The 20,341-nt window shown below is 50.0% G+C and overlaps 1 protein-coding gene across 1 annotated transcript in view; it reads right to left on the reverse strand.

Annotated features, from left to right (window-relative positions):
• The window catches only part of Ntsr1 (neurotensin receptor 1), a 41,527-nt gene extending 21,837 nt beyond the window's left edge, over window positions 1–19,690 (reverse strand). Inside the window, exon 1 of the mRNA XM_027419897.2 lies at window positions 18,974–19,690. Coding sequence (XP_027275698.1) covers window positions 18,974–19,690 — 717 coding nt within the window. The remainder of the gene's footprint in view (window positions 1–18,973) is intronic.
• Window positions 19,691–20,341: the final 651 nt, after the last annotated feature.

Genomic DNA, 20,341 nt, shown 5'->3' on the forward strand with positions numbered 1-20,341 from the left:
TATGTCTGGTATCTACTTATGAGTGAGTATATACTATATTTGTATTTCTGGTTTTGGGTTACCTCACTCAGGATGGATTTTTCTAGTTCTGTCCATTTGCCTGTGAATTTTAGGATGTCATTGTTTCTTACTGCTGAGTAGTACTCCATTGTGTAAATATATTTCTAGAGAGGTTTAACTGAGCAAAGGAAAGTGTAAGGCAGTTCTCAGGGTCTAGAGCACTGGGCTGAACAAAAGGAAGGCAGTCCATGCATCAGCAGATAAACCTTCTCCTTCTTGACTTTAGTGTAAGGTAGCCAGCTGCCTTCCATCCCTGCCACTGAATCTACAGCCACTCTCTCCGCTGTGCCTTCCTCACCATGATGGGGCATATCCTCAAACTGTGAGCCAAATAAGCCCTTCCTCCATCAGTTTGCTTTTGGTCACAGGATGAGAAAAGCAACCAACACAGCCATGGAATAAAACAAGAATGTCCCAAAACAAAATCCCGGATGAAGAGCACCTGGAACGTTCATCATAGCCAGCAGAAGGTGAATTAGCACAGCTGCTGTGGGAGACAGGTGCAGTGTCTCATACAACTAACTTATTAATAATGTTCCATGATTGCATTCTTTTTTAACCTAAAGGAGCCGAAAGCTTAAGTTCATACAAAAACCTGCACAGATACATTTATAGAAGCTTTATTCATAACTGCAACTGAAATGCTCTTCATTAACGGAGCAATAATGACATCTAACTCAGAGACACAAAGAAATGAGCTTCCAGGCCAGGAAAAGGCTCAAAGGAGCCTTGAATGAATATTGGCAAAGGAAAGGAGCTGACCTGAGTGACTTTACTCCAGCTGTATGACCTTGGGTGGGGGTGGGGTGGGGTGGGCAGTATAACTGGTATCCTTGATGGGATTCCATGTATCTATCCAGAGTGCATGTGAAACACCAAGTGGGAGCCTCGGTATGAGCTGTCAATTCTGACTAATTTGTCAGCACTTGTTAGTTCTGACAATGTATTTTATAACGCAAGATCTTTCTAACAGGGAAAACTAACAGGTGTGTATGTGGTCATGAGACATTGTCTCAAACAAACCAATTACAAAACTGCTTTAAAAATTGTCCATTAAGCTCTCTCTCTTCTGCAGCCGAGCAAGATGCCCAAGGGAAAGAAGGCCAAGGGGAAGAAGGTGGCCCCGGCCTGCTGCTGTCGTGAAGAAACAGGAGGCCAAGAAGGTGGTGAACCCTTTGTTTGAGAAGAGGCCTAAGAACTTTGGCATTGGGCAGGACATCCAGCCCAAACGAGACCTCACACGCTTCGTCAAATGGCCCCGGTACATTCGGCTGCAGCAGCAAAGGGCCATCCTCTATAAGCGGCTTAAAGTTCCTCCTGCCATTAACCAGTTCACCCAGGCCCTGAACCAGCAAACAGATACCCAGCTGCTCAAGCTTGCCCACAAGTACAGGCCAGAGACAAAGCAGGAGAAGAAGCAAAGACTGTTGGCCGTGCTGAGAAGAAGGCTGCTGGCAAAGGGGATGTCCCAACCTGGTCTTCGAGCAGGAGTCAATACAGTCACCATCTTGGTGGAGAACAGGAAGGCTCAGCTGGTGGTAATCTCCCACGATGTAGACCCCATTGAGCTGGTACTCTTCCTGCCTGGCCTGTGTCAGAAGATGGGGGAGTCCTCTACTGCATCATCAAGGGAAAAGCCAGGCTGGGACCACTGGTCCACAGGAAAACATGTACCACCATTGCCCTCACACAGGTTAACTTGGAAGACAAGGGTGCTCTGGCTAAGCTGGTGGAAGCTTTAGGACCAATTACAACGACAGATATGATGAGATCTGATGCCACTGGGGAGGCAATGTCCTGGGTCCTAAATCTGTGGCTCGAATTGCCAATCTGGAAAAGGGAAAGGCTAAAGAACTCGCTACTAAACTGGGTTAAATGTACACTCACACCTAAGTTTTCTGAACATAAACACAAACTTATCTTCCATCTAAAAAAAATTGTCCATTAATAGTTGTAACTCCTAAGGCTGGAGAGACAGCTCAGTAGGTAAGAGCACTGGCTGCTTTGGCAGAGGACCTAGGTTCTATTCCCAGCACCCCACTCAGTGGCTCACAACCATCTGTGACTATAGTTTCTTTTCAGACCTCCCAGACACTGCATACCTGTGGTGTACTGACATAAATGCACTCAAACACCCACACAAAGTATTTTTTAAAAAGTGGCTCCCAGCCCCTTAATTTCCTAAGTGTGCTCTTTGCATTCTGCCAGCAGTGATGACCATCCTGACAGTTGTCTGTCCTTGGGAATATTGTGTCAGGATTTGGCTTGCTGGGTTGTTTGGTTGCTGCTTTTCAGGATTCTTGGGGCCTCTGCAATTTGCAAGGTCCCTGTTTTGTGAAACTCCCTTGTGGTCATGCTCTTAGCTCAACTAGAGGTCCTTCCACACCGGAGGCTGTCCTCAATACTGTGTGCTTCTGAGGTGTCTCTCCTCAAGCAAAAGGAGCTTCCCATATTCCCCATGTTTCATCTTTCCTCAAGGGCTGGACACCTCAGTTCCTGTGTCTCCATTTGGTCTCATTCCCAGCCTCCATCATTGGAACCAGCTGCTTCAGAAATGCAGCCCCTTCAGGGCCACAGCAGAAAGGCTGGTTAGGGTGACTCTGTAGATGACAGGCCAGGGAAGGAACATTTAAACTGTGTGTGTATTTAGAAATAACAAGCACCTCTAAGTGGTCTCCCTGTTGGGTCTGGTCAAGGCCCTGACATTCATCTCTCATTTTTGTATACAGCTCTCTCTGGATCTCGTTAGAAGACTAGGATGGACCAAGGAGGTTTTGGGGGTCTCCTGTTAACTGGAGAGCTGTAGTTGCTTCAAAATAAATCCACCTGACTGTCTCAGTGTCTCCCAAAGACCCTTTGCCCTGAGTAAGGACCCAGTGACGACTGGTTCTGGGTGTAGGTGGCCTTACAGACCAGGTGATCGGGTAGATTCAACTCCACTTGCAACTGCCCCCAAAACTTGTTGGTGGAAACTCCAGCTCCCTGGGACTAGCCCCTGCCACAGCACAGTGTTTCCTTTCCCTTTTCTTCCTCTTTTTGAACAAGACACAGAGGTGCATTCCAGTTGAGCATGGGCCATCTTCTACAGAGCACTTGACCGGGGCCTGTGGCAGCAGCTCTGAATGGACAGTCAATAAGACCACCACAGCTCATTTGCACCCAAAACCCACAGTTCTGGTGAAGGGACACCAAGGTATGAACTTACTCTATTTTTAAGAACAGAATAATTCTCAGGACCAAGGTTTGTATGCGTTGGAAATGAGGCTCGGCTCACTCACATGGTGGGCTTTCTGTTTGTCCATCTAATGGAGTGGATTCAGGCTTGTGAGTGCACTAGACACTTGACAGGGTAGGGGGAAACCTGGGGTCCCTCTGAACAGGTGGGGCTGATGTGTATCTGGGGAAGGGTCATAGATGGGATACTGGGGTCACCAGCACCCTTAAAACACTTGCTTCTTTGCCTTCAGAGCAGACTCCTATATCCTCCTGAAACTCTTCCTGCTATCCAGCCGCCGGTACCGCTCAGGCGGTGTAGTCCTTCGTCCTCAAGGAACCTTAGGGTGGGTTTACAGGGGCGGCTGAGGAGGGGAGTATACATGGTCACTGCAATGCTGGGATTGGAGACACAGCTCAGCAGCTTCACAAGGAGCCGATGCTGGCATTAGACCTGTCTGCTGACTGGGCCTTGTCTCTAAGGAAGGAGGCCCATGTTTCCAAGGAGCGAGCACCCTGTTTATTTCCAGCAATCACTCCTCGCTGAACCCGGATACTTGAACCTACTTGTTCCCTAAGGAATCCAGTTTCCTGATGGATTAAGAGGGACAGATGCGTGTACAATGATCTGTTGTCACAGTCCCCGTGGTGATGGGCCTCACTCAAAGCTGGGCAAGTGAAGCAGGGCTAAGAAGTATCTTACAGAGTCTGTCCCATACTCAAGAAAGGCAGCAGGGAGCTGGGCCTCTGTCTTCCCACTATTTGTGTAGAATGTCAGCCCTTGACTCCCCAACAGCAAGGAAATGAGGAAAGCTGGGCACTTCTGGTTGGAGCAGGCATGCAGGTGCACCAACAGCTGGCTTTCTGGGAAATTGTGGGCAGGCAGCTAGCATGGGGTCCACTGCCCCGGGAGAGTAGAGCTGGCTTCCATGGGTACCTCCCCGGGTCCTTGCTTAAGTACTCTGTCCTCCTCACTTTAAACTTTGACAGGGCCCTTCTTAAGGCAGGAGGAATGAACTGGAGCATCACTTACGGGTAGTTCCCTCAACAGGAAGCAGCTACCTTACAGGCTCCTGAGAGCCCAAGGCTCCAAGGCAACCAACCTCCTCTACTTCCTGTGCTCAGATTTTGTTTTGTTTTGATTTTTGAGACAGGGTCTTTCTATGTAGCCTAGTGCCTGAGTTTTGACTATCTGCCTACAAGGCAACCCTGCTGACAATTTTGGCCAGCATCAGAGGGCCCACCAGGATGCCCATTTGCTTTGTGAATTAGTTACAAAGGTCAAGGAAGAATGCCATTAAAACTCAGTGGGAGGCCGTGGGAAGGGTTGAGATGTGTTCCGGTGTCAATCACAGCCACTCACCCTCTGCTGAGCAATGCTGCAATGGTCCAAGTCAGGTCCTAGACTGGAGTGCAGATTGGGCAGTCCTATTTTATGCCACTCAGAACATGTTGCCGCCCCACAACAGGAACAAGGCAGTGAGTCTCTTGGAAAGCCACAAGGCCCAGAAGGCAAATGGAACAGGATTTGTAGGTTCAAGGACCAGTTGCCCTGCCACACCCTCCTAGGGCCTGGCCCTCTAGCCTGTGCGTGAGGATACCCTGAAGCCAAGTAGCCCAACCACAGCTAGTCCTCATTTCTTGCTCCTTTTGGTCCACTCCAGACCCTGAGGCAACGTTTATGGTAGGAACCGAGCCTGATAATGTTCAGCACTGCTGGCCTTCAGTATCCCCATAGTGTTACCTTCATAGATCTGGGTCCTAGCAGGAACTCTCTGGGACCCACTTCAAGTTACCAGACAGCAGGAGCCAATAGGTAAGACTGAAGCCATGGATGTTGTGGCAGTGACAGCCCACCGTGCTGTCACCAGATCAATATGCTCCTGAGTTTGCTACGCTGTGTGTGAGACAGGGTTCTGCTGGAACCAGCCAGCACACTCCCCTCAGCAACTAGAAAAGTCCGTGATGAGGCAGGTGAAGGGAGTCTTTTCCACGGTGCGGGTAGTGATGGAATCTAGAGATAGCTGTGAAGAGTTCAGACAGCATTTGGGGAAGAGGCAGCCAACAGAGGAGCTGGCCTGCCTTCTCCTGGGAACCTCACTGTTGTGTATCTAGGAGCCCAGCAAGAGTAACGTCTCAGCATGAAATAGGATAGAACAGAAGATAATGGGGCTCATCTAGCCCAGTGGTCATGCCCTGGGACCAGCAAAAACAGACCTCGCATCCAGTCTCTGCTTCTCTTTTTACGGTATCCTGAGATAACAGTATGAGTGTGTATGTGTGTGTGCGTGTGTGTGTGTGTGTGTGTGTGTGTGCGTGTGCGTGCGTGCGTGCGTGCGTGCGTGCGTGCGTGCGTGCGTGCGTGTGTGTGTGTGTGTGTGTGTGTGTGTGTGTGTGTTGGGGGGGGTTCAACCTCTTAACCTGAGAACAGAGCCTTATTTGGAAAAAGTGTTTCCTCAAAATATAATCAGATTTAGATGCAAGTGTCCTGGTTCAGGGTGGGTCCGAAATCTTGTGACAATTGTTGCAGGGGGGTCAGATAGACAGAGGAGAAGGCTTTCGGAAGACCAAGGTAAGACCAAAGGGATGCCACCATGAGCCAAGGATGCTGGAGTCAATCATGGCTGGAAGAAGAGGAAGGAGCCTCCTAAGCTCCTGGAGGAAACATGGCCCTGAAACACACCTCTGGGGCCACAAGAGAAGGCCGTATCTGGTGCTGGGTTATGGCAGCCACAGATCTTAGGCTTGCTTGAGGTTAGAGCAGTTATGGCACGGACCTCCAGCCCTGGTGATTTTCTTTAGGAGCTCCAAGAGCACCGCCTGGCTGATCTGCCACAAACACAGGTATTTTTAATACATTAGACGGCTCCCTTTTAAACAAGCTGTCAGGAAAATTAATTGCAGGAAGTTTAACAGGCGCTAACATGCCTAAGAGCCCTGCAATTACCGGCTTCCAGTCTGCAGGCACATTTGACAGCCTGGGGGCCCCAGGGTTGCCTGGCTGCTCCAGAAATAATTCTTCTGCCAGGGGTGCCTGACCTGACCCCAGATTACTGCCCGGGCGTCTGAGTGGATTCTGGAGTCTCTGTGGCAAGTCAGGATCTGGTACAAGACATGTCACCCACTTTATCTTCTGGAATTCAGCTGAGCCCTCAAGGGAAAGTCCTTTGGGAGTGCAGTCCATCCCAGCAAAATGGATTCTGAAGCTAGGCAAAAAATCCTGGGGCCTCAAACTTGTGTGAGGACTACAGGGAGAGAGGAGGCTTTCAGGATGGCCATCCTGGCCCTATCCCCCAAAGCACAGCTGGTACACAGAGACTACGGCTGGGCCCCTGTGTCAGGATTCCTCCCCATTTCCTCCTCCATTTTCTAAGTGACACTGGTGTCTCACACCTGACCTGGTGTCACAGAAGACCCCTCTGGGGACCATGCAGGAGTAGGGTGGCCTTCAAAGCTGGCTTCACAGTAGCCCAAAGGCTTTTCTTGAGTGTGGTTCTGGTCCACACATCTGTAGAACAGGAAATACAGAGGCAATGTCAGGGGCTCTTGGCCTGAAGGCAGTCAAGACAAGGGAGCTTCAGGTGCCTGAGTCTGAGGGTCCTTAGGGTGGGAAGACTCTTGCCTACCTTGCTGTCTTGTGTCTTCAAATGTGCTTGGCAGAGGCCAGCAGCTGTGGGCCTGCTATGAGCTAGGCCCAGGGTCCTGGAGGGCTGTGAGCTGAGTGGGATGTCTCCTCCTCCCCCCTAGGCAATAAACCTTACTCTGGACAGTTGCTTCCTACTGTGCACATCCTGCCTGCATCAGACAGGGTTATAAATGAGCCAGCCCCACTGGATCCAGTCCAGCTCTAAGGCCTCGATGTCTGGTGCTCAGCTTCCAGAATGACATGGCCCAGATGTGCTTTGGACCACTCTCCTTGACCCTCAGGAGCTGGGGATCGTGGGTTCTACTGAACCCTTGGAAATCACGCGCTGGACCAGTGACTGGCTGTGAGTGTTTACATCTTAACAGTTCCCAGGGAGAGATTATTTCCAAACATCTCCTGGGCTCTCTGAACCTCTCTGAGGGGCTGCAAGTGCGGCATCTTTAAAGAGAAGAACCGATTCTGAGTTACAAGAAAATAAAGCTCTCCCAAGAATGCTCTTAACCTTTAAATACGCCAAAGGAGAGTCGCTGGAATTTACAATAAATTCACCTTTTCACAGACAACTGGCTAAATGTGTTGAAATCCAAACAATTCTGCTCTTTTTATAAGCTTTAGTGTAAGACTTGCTGAACCTTTGTCCAGTAAGTACCTTCCTTTGTTATGCTCTCCTTACAACATTGTTGTAGTAATTCCTTTAAGCCAAAGTTCTGCATCTTAGCTGCCTGGGATATTTGTGGATGTAGGCAGTGTTTGAAATTAGGAGAAGGCTTTCGCTTGAGATACTGGACCAGCTCAGCTGCTATAAACAGCCATAAACCATCACGGGGTAAGGCCCTGTGTTCTGACATGCTGCCGACTGTGCCCAGCAGCAAAGGCTCTTCAGAGGCTCTTCAGAAATCTTCTCTTTGGGGTGTTTTTGTGATGGAGTCTTTGGGAGCTGAAGTCTTTTTTTTTTTTTTTTTTTTTTTTGGTTTTTAGAGACAGGGATTCTCTGTATTGCTTTGGAGCCTGTCCTGATCTTGCTCTGTAGACCAGGCTGGCTTCAAACTCACAGAGATGCACCTGCCTCTGCCTCTTGAGTGCTGGGATTAAAGGCGTGCGCCACCAACACCTGTCGGGTTTTTTTTCCTTTTTCTCTTTCTTTCTTTCTTTCTTTCTTTCTTGTTTTTGTTTTTGTTTTTGGAGGGGAGCTGGAGTCTTTGTGAGGACAGCTTCTTAGCTGGCAAGGCCAAGTTCAAGGACCGGGCTGTGAATCCACACAGGCCTTCCCTATGGGTTTTGTGCTGGTAGGGCTAGGTCTAGACAGAACATGGAAGGCTTCTTGGAGGCCGGAGCTGGAGGGGAGGGGCCGTTTCCACACTGATCTTCCATCCGGGGATTACCTATATTGACCTTACCCTAACAGGCTGAAGTGTGTGTGTGTGTGTGTGTGTGTGTGTGTGTGTGGTATGTGTATTGTCCTCTTCCACTCAGCATAACATCAAATACAGCCTTGAGCATTCCGAAGATGCTCTATTCGCTTTAGGGCCTCTTGCTTGAGCAGAAATCAGATCCTTTAAGGCAATGTAATGGAACCCAGAACCCCTGTAATGTCTCATCTACAGTGTCTATTATCAGTTAAAAGGCTATCAAATATGTAAAGAAATAGGAAGAAGTGACCCACTGACAAGAAGTAGTCGCATGGCGCAGACCACAAAGTAGACAGACCAGTGAGAGGTGGAAGGGATCTGTGAGACTTACCACAGGTCGGTATTTGCCAGATTTTGTGCAGGAAAGGCCCTATTAGGGGGGTGACTCTGAAAAGCCAGCAGAGATGGAAGACTCTGATTTCCTCAGCAGAGGATGGAGAAAAGGAGCCCCAGAAATCGAGGATCAGGGGAGGAAATCTGAGAGGAGAGAGAAAGGGACCCACTGATGCTGTGTCTGACCCATTGTCTTTGAATGACATATGCATGTGACTCACAGTAGGGGCTTGAGGACTGAGCCACAGCCATGAACCAAGACTAAGGTGTGTGTTCAGAGGAAACTCAGGGCTTAGCAGTGGTCCTGATGTTGGCACCGCCATCAACAGATCGTACAACCCAGTACTGCTCTCCCTGGACTGCCTGCCTACCTAAGGAAAACACCAGCATTCCTCAGGAGTTAACATAACCTGAAATACCACAACACAGTTTAAAATGCAGGAGAAACAATTCAAAGTTACCATTGAAAGACCCAGAAATATGACTCACCCTAAAGGAAAAGACAGTCATTCGATACATCCATGGGATTCTTACAGTCACAGTAACTGCCCATTGAGGAAAACAAAAACAAAAATACTCCTTCTGGCCAAAAGAATAGAATCTTGGCCCAGGTGAAGACTTAGCATTCCCTCTAGGCCTGGTCAATCAACTTAGGAAGGTGGGCTCTCCTTAAACTATGCTAAAGAGATAGGGGCAGTAATTTTCCCTTTAAGGGGACACTGTACTTTCTGCTTCCAGAATTCCTCAGGACAATCCCTATGAGTCACCATGAGGCCCAGCTGGATTGTCTCACCTTTCTGAAGCCTGAATCCAAAAGACACCCCCCACTCCCAGCTTTTACTGTCTCTTTTGGATGCTGGCCTGAACCTGTGCATGTTTCCTGACACTTTGGGCTCCTTTACTTTCTCTAAAGCCCCGCCCCCACCCCTCCCCTGTTATGTGGCCTTGTGTCTGACTCCCATGGCAGTTTAAATGACTTTTTTCCCTTCATTCTTCTTCAGGCAGCTGCTGAGATTTATATTACACCTGCCCTGGGAGTTTTCTTTTTAAACTTTAATAAAATCATCCCTGAGCATTTGTTTGAATCCATTCTTAAATTCTTTTGTTAGCAAGACTAAGAAACCGAAGTGGGGACCTCGATGTCTCCTGTATTGTCTGGTGACCACAGAGAAACCTGCAAGTTCCAATAACAGGATGGTGCAAAGAAGGAAAGATCAAAGCTTTAGCAGGCACTGTGGTACCCCAGCACTTGGGAAGGTGGGGCAGGAGGATACACATTCAAGGATAGCCTGGGCTATACAGTAAGATCTCACATCAAGACAAAAACAAAAACAAAAAAACAAGCATGTGACCATGTTTCTTGAGGTACAGAACTCTCTGAAATGAATGGGAAGATAAAAGAGAAAGACTGTGTTACAAGACCAACTGGAACTTTAGAGGTAAATTAAACACCAGCAAAAAACATTGGCACTTACAGAATAATCTGTTGCTAATGGAACATTCTACCTCCGTTTTGTGCACTATGTACCAATGAAGACTATTATCTTGGGTATAAAACAGTCTCTAACAAACTAAATTTATATATGAGCATATTCTCTGAAAACAATAGAATTGAGTTATAAGTGGATATAGTACAACGGCATCTGGAAAGATGGCAAAGCCTCTAGAAGTACAAACACTTCTAAACAAGTGAAGGTCAAAAGGGAATCTTAACAAAACAAGAAAACCCTTGAACAAGAAAGGATATTGCTCAAACAACAGCAACAAAGCCAAACCCAAACTTCCAGATGCTACTAAAGCAGCACTACCAAGGAATTTTTGTAGCATTAATTGCTTATACATTAAATAAATAAAGTTCCTGCTGGATGTGATGGTGCATGCCTTTAATCCCAGCACCCGGGAGGCAGATAGATCTCTGAGTTTGAGGCCAGCCTGGTCTACAGAGTGAGTTCCAGGACAAACAGGGCTACACAGAAAAATCCTGTCTCAAAAAACCACCACAAAGCCAGGCGTTGGTAGTGCACGCCTTTAATCCCAGCACTCGGGAGGCAGAGGCAGTAGGATCTCTGTGAGTTCAAGGCCAGCCTGGTCTCCAGAGCGAGTGCCAGGACAGGCTCCAAAGCTACACAGAGAAGCCCTGTCTCGAAAAACAAAAAAACAAAAACAGAAAAAAAAAACCAAAACAAACAACAACAACCAAAAAAACCCAAGAAAAACAAAACAAATCAAAAAAAAAAAAACCCCTACCACGACCAATAAGAATATATAATGACATTCTTAAACCAACAATCTAAGTTTTTTTCCCATAAGAAGTCTAGATGAATGAACTGGGTGTGGTGGCTTACACTGTAATCCCAGGTTAAGGCAGGAGGATTGCTGCAAGTGTAAGGTCAATCTGTATTACAGAGTGAGAATCTGTTTCAGAAAAACAAAACAAGAAAAGCAGTCCATCAGTCCGGGCAAAGAAGAACAAATTAAACTCAAAGGGAACAGACATAAGAAATAAAAAATTAATATAAATTAAACTGGAGACACAACCAGGAAGCTGGAAGTTGTTATGTGTGTGAGCGTTTGCCTGAATGTGTGCCTGTGCGCCACTTCCTCAGGGAGTCCAGAGGCCATGTCACAGCCCCTGGGATTGAATCTGTGGGTGGTGGTGGGGAGCTGAACCTCAACTCTGGAAGAGCAGCCAGTGTTCCTAACCACTGAGTCATTTCTCTAGCCTTGGAAGTTGATTTTTTTTCCTTAAAAAATTTATTTATTTTCATTTTACTTGCATTGGTGTTTTGCTTGCATGTTTGTCTGTGTGAGGGTATTGGATCCCCTGGAACTGGAGTCACAGACAGTTGGGAACTGCCATGTGGGTGAGAGAGAGGAAAAAGAGGAAGAGGAAAGAAAGAAAGAAAGAAAGAAAGAAAGAAAGAAAGAAAGAAAGAAAGAAAGAAGGGGGAAAGGGTGGGGGATGGAGAGAGACACACAGAGAGAGACAGAGAGAGAGAGAGAGAGGAGAGAGATAGAGAGACAGGAGAGAGACAGAGAGACAGAGACGGGGGGGGGGGCGAATCATGGATCTGGTGGCAGGCCTTTGTTTGCTTCCTCCCAGCCCAGTCTAAGCCACTCTTCTGGAATAATGGAATAAGGCAGCTGCTTCCTCACTACTCTGACTGTTCCCAACATTGTTTCCTGAAAGTCAGAAAGATAGATCTGTACCCTTTAAGCATAATGCCTCCATACTGTTCTTCTGGGGAGCTCACTGCTGCTCATTTCCTGGAGTAAAAGCCACTGCGTCGTCTGTCCATTAATGTCCATGGCTCCAGCACAACCGCGCTCTCCCGGTTCCTTAGGCACACACAGCACAGGTCTGTCCCAGAGCCTTTGTGCCTGTCTTTTCCCCTTCCCTGACACTGCACGCCTTTCCCTGGCAGTCGATGAGGGACCTTCTTTGACCTACCAAGCTGTGTCCCCAATCTTAACGCCTCCACATTCTCAGAGGATTCCTCAGAATAAGCTGCTGGAGAGACCTGGTCCTGGACTCCGCCTCAGACAGCAAGTATCTCTCAAAGGAGGTAGGTAGGTGCTGGCCAGCTGGCTGTGTTCCCTGACCTAGTGTCGTGTGAGCCATGTGGGGTGTCTAAGATGATGGAACTGTTCTCAGGCTCTGGTAAAGAGAGCATCCTGGGAGTAATAGCGTCTTGTGTTCTGTTGTTCTAAAGAGGCCTTGCCCTGCCTATGAATCTGCTGTATCTTTGTTGTTTCCTGGAGTAAAAGGAAACCTGCATGTTGTGAACTGAGAACTCCCAGTCCCTGGCAGATGCAAGCACCTGATAGGAACTAACTCATCTAACATTGGCAGGTGAGCAAACAGTACCCTGGGTCCTGAAGCTGGCCATCTACGGAGTACAGATTTGAATCCAGCTCTGGACTGCTGCTCTGGGGTGGCCCCCAAACCGTCTGTTCTTGGGTGATGATTCAGGTGCTGGAGTATCTGCCAAGTCACCAACTATATCTGGTTTGCCTTCCAAACCAGCGTTGGCACTGACAGAATGGCCTCCAGAGGACACAGGTGTCTGGCTGGAAGAAGGCAGGGGGAACTTTCAACTTGGCCAAGCCCTGTTATAGTTTGCCCTCAGTGTCTGTGATAAAACACTGATACCAACATGGGGAGGAAAGGGTTTGAGAGCCTCTCCTCCCTTTAGACACAGACAGCTAGAAAAATCATACAAGGTTCTATAATTATGGTTTGGGAAATGTGGACAGACAAAGCTCCAACCCTGGTGTGTGGTCTGATATGGTGGTGGTGCCCTCTGTGTCAGGCTGGCCCAGGAGCCTCAATGTTTGAATGTCACCATGGGAGCATCTCTGTTACATTATCAGACTTGACCAACCAGAGTCTCTGCCTCCCAGTATAACATATTGAGACTATGGCATGAGGCTATTCTCAGGACAAACAATCCCACTGCCCTTGACACTCTGCAACAGGGTGACAGATGAAGGCCTTACGGATGGACAGCATCCAGAAAAAGCATCAGTCTGAGGATGAGGCCTAAGAGCCCAGAGCTTGGGTACCACGGGAGCTCCACGTACAGCCCCTGAGGTGCTGTGGATCAGACCCTTCCTCCAGGGCTCGTGTTCTCTTATCTTCCCTCATCACCCAGAGACAATGACCCTTATCCCTAGAAGAATCACCAACAGTCAGATGGCCACGTTGGACAAGTGCTCTCTCAAGTCACCTGATTGACACGAATACATTGGCCCTGCCCTTGTTGCTTTCTGAGAAGCAAGATCCCAGTATAGGACCCCACCTGGACTGCCCGCATGTCCCCATCCTTCATGTCCTGCCTTGCTAGGCCAGGCCAGCAAGTTCAGATCACCCTGTTCTCAAGGTGAGGGTTACCTCCTTCTGGAAGACCATCTCAATTTTCCTTTCTCCCCCTAGCCTTAGAATCTTACCCATGGTGCTCAGTTACATTCTATAGTCTGAACACCAGATTTCATAAGCCCACCCTACCCCAAGTCCTCTCTGACCAGGTTTTATTATATAGCCCAGTCTTAGTCTCCAGAGAGGTGAGAGTACAGATATAAACCACTATGTCCAGCAATATACAGCATATTGGGCTTTCAAAAGCTTTGACCAGGGGCAGGAGAGATGAGTCAGTGGTTAAGAGTGCTTCTGATCTTCCAGAGGACTGAAGTTTGGTTCCCAGCACCCACATCAGGTGGCCCACAACCCTGTAACTTGAGCTCCAGGGTACAGGTGCAGACAACTTCACATACACATTAGTAAATAATAATAATAACTTCAATCATCAGGCTGGGCATGGCGCCACACGCCTTTAATCCCAGCACTCGGGAGGCAGGGGCAGGCGGATCTCTGTGGGTTTGAGGCCAGCATGGTCTACAGAGTGAGTTCCAGAACAACCAGGCCCACACAGAGAAACCCTGTCTCAAAAAAAAAAAAATAGAACCTTTAGCCATCATGATGGCAAGATTGCTCAGTTGGGTAAAAGTGCTCAGTGCACAAACCTGACAACCTGTGTTTGACACCTGGGCCCCACAGTAGAAGGAGAGAACTCACTCCTAAAGTTATTTTCTGAACTCCACATGCACAAACCTTCACTAGAGTGTGTGCAAGCATGCACAAAAATGCATGCACTCATGTACACACACACACACACACACACACACACACACACACACACACACACAGAGTAATTTAAAAAACTTTGATCATGAAACACTTCAAGTATATATAAAAGATGGAAACCCAATATTCACTATTGCTTCACCTACACACACCTGTGGCTTTCCCCCAGACTGTATTAGAGCCAATCTTCTTCATTGTGGAGTCAGAGTGTTTCTCCTTTCCTTGTCATCCCTGAGCAGCTTGGTGCTCTCTTCGTCTGTCACCTTGCAGCTGATCCGCTGTAGCCGTGAGACAGCGGCTGTGGGCACCACCTCTCCCTGTATGGACTGTAGCCTCCCCTCTCCCTGTATGGACTGTAGCCTCCCCTCTCCCTGTATGGACTGTAACCTCCCCTCTCCCTGGGATGGACTATGTACCCTCTCCCTGTATGGACTGTGTTCCCTCTCCCTGTATGAACTGTACCCTCTCCCTGTATGGACTGTGTACCCTCTCCCTGTATGGACTGTGTTCCCTCTCCCTGTATGGACTGTGTTCCCTCTCCCTGTATGGACTGTGTTCCCTCTCCCTGTATGAACTGTACCCTCTCCCTGTATGGACTGTACCCTCTCCCTGTATGGACTGTGTTCCCTCTCCCTGTATGGACTGTGTTCCCTCTCCCTGTATGGACTGTGTTCCCTCTCCCTGTATGGACTGTGTTCCCTCTCCCTGTATGGACTGTGTTCCCTCTCCCTGTATGGACTGTACCCTCTCCCTGTATGGACTGTGTTCCCTCTCCCTGTATGGACTGTGTTCCCTCTCCCTGTATGGACTGTACCCTCTCCCTGTATGGACTGTACCCTCTCCCTGTATGAACTGTACCCTCTCCCTGTATGGACTGTACCCTCTCCCTGTATGGACTGTACCCTCTCCCTGTATGAACTGTACCCTCTCCCTGTATGGACTGTACCCTCTCCCTGTATGGACTGTGTTCCCTCTCCCTGTATGGACTGTGTACCCTCTCCCTGTATGGACTGTACCCTCTCCCTGTATGGACTGTACCCTCTCCCTGTATAGACTGTACCCTCTCCCTGTATGGACTGTGTACCCTCTCCCTGTATGAACTGTACCCTCTCCCTGTATGGACTGTACCCTCTCCCTGTATGGACCGTGTTCCCTCTCCCTGTATGGACTGTGTTCCCTCTCCCTGTATGGACTGTACCCTCTCCCTGTATGGACCGTGTTCCCTCTCCCTGTATGGACTGTGTTCCCTCTCCCTGTATGGACTGTACCCTCTCCCTGTATGGACTGTGTTCCCTCTCCCTGTATGGACTGTACCCTCTCCCTGTATGGACTGTACCCTCTCCCTGTATGGACTGTGTTCCCTCTCCCTGTATGGACTGTACCCTCTCCCTGTATGGACTGTACCCTCTCCCTGTATGGACTGTACCCTCTCCCTGTATGGACTGTTCCCTCTCCCTGTATGGACTGTACCCTCTCCCTGTATGGACTGTTCCCTCTCCCTGTATGGACTGTACCCTCTCCCTGTATGGACTGTTCCCTCTCCCTGTATGGACTGTTCCCTCTCCCTGTATGGACTGTACCCTCTCCCTGTATGGACTGTACCCTCTCCCTGTATGGACTGTACCCTCTCCAGCACTGATGCTGCATCTTAGGTTGGGTCTGGACACAAGAGAAATCCTTCCATTTTCACTGGAAAGGAGGTGTTCTGAGGATGACTGAATGGATGGTGGATTGGGGAGCACGGATACAGTCCCTGGGCTCACCTTTCTTCCCCACATTCGGCACATGCTACCTCGGCATGTGGGCACAGGACCTGTATAAGCTCTAGTCTGGGACATAAGTTACAAGGTCAGCGTAAGACATTTATAGAGCAGGTCAGAACAGGGAGCAGGAGCAGGACAGTTGTAGGTCAGAGTAGGAAGCTGGCCTGGGTGGCATCAGGGCCACCTATGGCTCTGATTGAGCAGGGACATGTGACATTCTTGGGGAGCCCCTGAACACCATAAAGTCCCCAAGTCTCCAGCTCTTCCTCCTGTCACTGGTATAGGAGTCAGGTCTCAAGCCTTGGGGAGAAGCTGGGCACCAGGCCTCGCCGGCTGTTCTGCTTCTCCCACTGCCTGACCAGTCCTGCTATACCCAAACACCTGATCTCCAAACAGTCACTGTTCTCAGCGGCTCAGAAGTTTTACCACCTAACTCTCAGCTCATTTTTAAATAATTTCCATTTACAAGTGCCTGAGATGGAATCCTTAAACCATGCAGAGTAGCCAGTCCTCACAGAAGGCGCAAAGGCAGGGGGATGTCCCTGTTTTGGAAAGAGGCCAACACATCAATACTTCCAAATATGGTCATGAGGGTGGAGGCGTGGGGTTGCCGGCCCTGACTGGGGACACTCAGTAAAGCAGACGCTACCCATTCAGATCTGCTTCAGGTACCCGGCATCCTGGTGGGTACCACAAACACTACAACCTCAGGATATAAACACATCTTCAGACGGTGGTCAGTGGTGCAGGAGGGCTGAGAGGGCCCAGGTCTCTCCTAAGGAATGGTCTCATCAAGTACCCAGAAGAGCTTGTGTTCCCAGCCAGAGAAGCCTGGTCAGCTGTTAACGTCAGATAGACGGAAAAACATGCTATCACCAAGAAATGAGGCTGCGTCTTCAAAGGAAAAATGGGAGCCCTATTCTCCAGGGGCATGAAGGCAGCCATCAGGCAGTTAGTAAACACTCAGCCAACACCATGACAGCTACAGAGGGGAGCCTGGCCCAGGTTGGGTACTTAATAAACATTGCTGATGGATAGACAATGACCAGGATCCTGTCAAATGGGCCCTGAGGCTGCCAAGCAATGGCAAGTCCCAGGCATCATAGCTTTGAGATGGAGGAGACACCCTGTCATACGGGTTCTGTGGCACCAACGGGGGTTCTGCAGGAAGGGTAATGTCTGGGAGATAGGGATGAGTTGTGCTTGCCCCCTTGCTAAGGCCCTACAAGTAGACAGACCGCCATCCCCAGGCAGTGTGGTTGATCAAAGGCAGGAGCTTGAAGGAAGAAACATGTCTCAAAGGAAGCAAGAAGCCACAGTAATCGCCTGCTGTTTACCAATGAGCACCCACCAAATACGCTTGTCTCAATGTGCAGGTTCTTGATAGAGAATTTGAACCCTGACTTATCCCTGCTCAGAGTGGCATCCCAGGAGGGGCCCCATAGAGGGACACTTGTAGAACAAGTGCATTTTTGGCCCCATGGCCCGCCTCAGAGATGACCTGTTGAGTTAAGTACTTCCCAGAGTCTGAATGCTGGTTACAACCCACTCAGTATTGCTGGTTCCTGTGTGGCACCTGGACACACAATGTGGCTTCCAAAGTGACCATGGAATCCTGCTGGGAGGCTGTGGGAGGCCATTGGTGAGGAAATTGACAGACATATGGGACAGCCAGCTTTCCTGGAGGCTCCTCCAACATGGCAGGAACCTCTGTCCATACTGTCCCCTTCATTCTCTTCCTTCTTTGCCTCCCTGTGCCTCCATGGTTGCCCAGGGTCTGGGGCCAGTAAATTATTCACAACTTTCTTCCTTCCTTCTTTTTTTTTTTTTTTCGGTTTTTTGAGACAGGCTTTCTCTGTGTAGCTTTGGAGCTTATCCTGGCACTCGCTCTGTAGATCAGGCTGGCCCCAAACTCACAGAGATCTACCTGCCTCTGCCTCCCGAGTGCTGGGCTTAAAGGTGTGTGCCACCAACACCCGGCTTTCTTCCTTCATTTTTATTTTCTTTTTTAAATTTCTTTTTATTGTTTTCCAGACAGGGTCTCACTATGTAGCATAGAGGCCTGCCTCAAACTTGAGAGTTGGCACTACCATGCCTGTCTTAAAGTATTATTTCTGCTCTGGCTTCCCTTGTGGATACTCTCCTCAATCTTACTTGCCTCACCACACCCAGACACCCCAGACCCTCTGCAGAAACATCACCACTAGCAGCAACAAGGACACTGCCTGTGAGGGCTTTAAGCACCCCAGGGACCTGTGAATCCCTCTCACAGTACTCATTTCAATATCACGATCACCTCAATTCTCAGACGGGGAAACTGCAACTCAGCTAGGAACATATTCAAGGTTAAAGCTCCAACTCCTAGGTGAGGGTCCAGGAGAGGCAGCCAGGAGGCTTAGGGGGCGGGCAACAATCCGGTGGTCGGACAATTCCACAACCTCTTGAAATGACTCCCTCTCCCCTGAGTACCCACAGAGTTAGAGGAAACAGGGGGAAGTCACTGTTGGGGCTCAAGCCCTCTTCAACAGGAGGGAAAGAAACAGGGTGGGACAGGCAGCTGGGAGTGGAAAGTGGAGGAAGAATGGATGAGCTGCTGGAGGTACTCTGTCCTTCCCTGCCTCCTAGGAGCAGCTGAACTCTCTCAGTACACAGCACTCAGGATGATGTCACTGGGGCCTACTTTGGGACAAAGGAGAAGAAAGTGCTGCTGAGGCACTGTTCTTTCCATAGGGCAACACTGCTGTTGTCTCCCCGGGTGGTGCCTTGACTCACTGGGGCTTCTGAGGTGACTTTGCTAGAAGTCTCTGTGTGGCCCCCGTGGAAAGGCACAGCCAGATGGGAACAGTGGCTGCCCTGGTGTGCTCCCTAACGTGGCATAGCAGAGTCCCCACTTAAACACTCTTACCTGGATGACGACCTTGACTGTGGCTGTGTCTACAATGGGTGTGCACACCAGGCCACCAGGGTGTTGGCCATCGGCACTGCGGTTCTGCAGGCCCATTGTGAAGAGCATAGGCACGGCTAGCAGCCCCGAGGCTAGCCATATGGCACTGATGAATTTCTTGGTGCGGCTACGGGACATGAGGGTCTTGGCCTTGAAGGGATGGCAGATGGCCAAGTACCTTTCCACACTCAAGCTGGCTACATTGAGGGCTGTGGCATAGGTGCAGGCATCACGCAGGAAATAGTAGCCACGGCAGCCAGCATCCCCAAAGGCCCAGGGATGGTGCACCCAGATGAAGTTGTACAGTTCCACGGGCATGGCCAGCAGCAGGATGAGCAGGTCGGACAGGGCCAGGCTGCCCAAGTGATAATGCACAGTGCTCTGCAGGCTCTGCAGCGACTTCTTCCGCGCCAGAGTGAAGGCTGTCACTGAGTTCCCTACAGTGCCCACCACAAAGAGTGCCAGGTATACAGCGGTCACCAGCACCTTGGAATAGATGTCAGTGTTCACGTCCAAGTCGCTGTTGGGCGCTGCCAGGACAGATTCCGAGGTGTTGCTAGAGCCGTTTCCCAAGCCAAGCGCCAGGAGCATCGCCTCCAGTCCTGATTGCGACCTCGGGAAAGGCTGGCCTCCGAGTTCAACAGGGGCGCCCTGCTGCACCGAGCTGTTGAGGCGCATGGTGGGCGCCGGGTGCGTGGCTTTGTCCTGCACCTTTGCAGGTGAAAGTTCCTTCAGGGCAGGTGAGGAGGCGCCCAGAGGGGAGGGTGAGGAAGCGAAGGGGGGTGTGTCGTCCAGCGGCGAAGCGCGCTATCCAGACGATCCTGAGAGCTCTGGGGCTTGAGACGCGCTGGCTCCGGGATCCACTCTCCTTTTTCCTCCAGAGTCTGGGAATCTGCGTTTGGGCTCCGATCTTCCTCGGCACGCTCCGGGTCCCGGGCCTGTCCCAGATTGGGGCTGCTTCGACCTCTAGATTCTGTGGTTGGGTCTCTGAACGCCTGACTGGCAACGGATAGAGACCCTGCTGGCTTGTGCTTCGTTAGGCGATCCTGTGGCGCAGAGCAGAGCGCACGGCTGCTCAGCGTGCTCACCCTCGTTCTGCCTCTTCTGCTTCGAGCTATCCCCGCACCCCGACTTCGCACACCTCCTGCTGCGCCGGAGCCTGCGGGGCTCCTCGCGCCTCCACTGAGCTGGCGGCTGCGCGGCGCGCCCAGCAGTGGAGGAGGGTGCTGGAGAGGCAGAGAGGCGGCCCCAGCCACTGTCCCCTCCCCACTGGGTACTGGCTGACGGTCGCCCCTGCTCGCTCCCGTGGACACCCTGGGCTGGGATGAG

The sequence above is a fragment of the Cricetulus griseus genome, chromosome 6 (assembly GCF_003668045.3).
Source record: "Cricetulus griseus strain 17A/GY chromosome 6, alternate assembly CriGri-PICRH-1.0, whole genome shotgun sequence".
NCBI classification, from domain to species: Eukaryota; Metazoa; Chordata; class Mammalia; order Rodentia; family Cricetidae; genus Cricetulus; species Cricetulus griseus.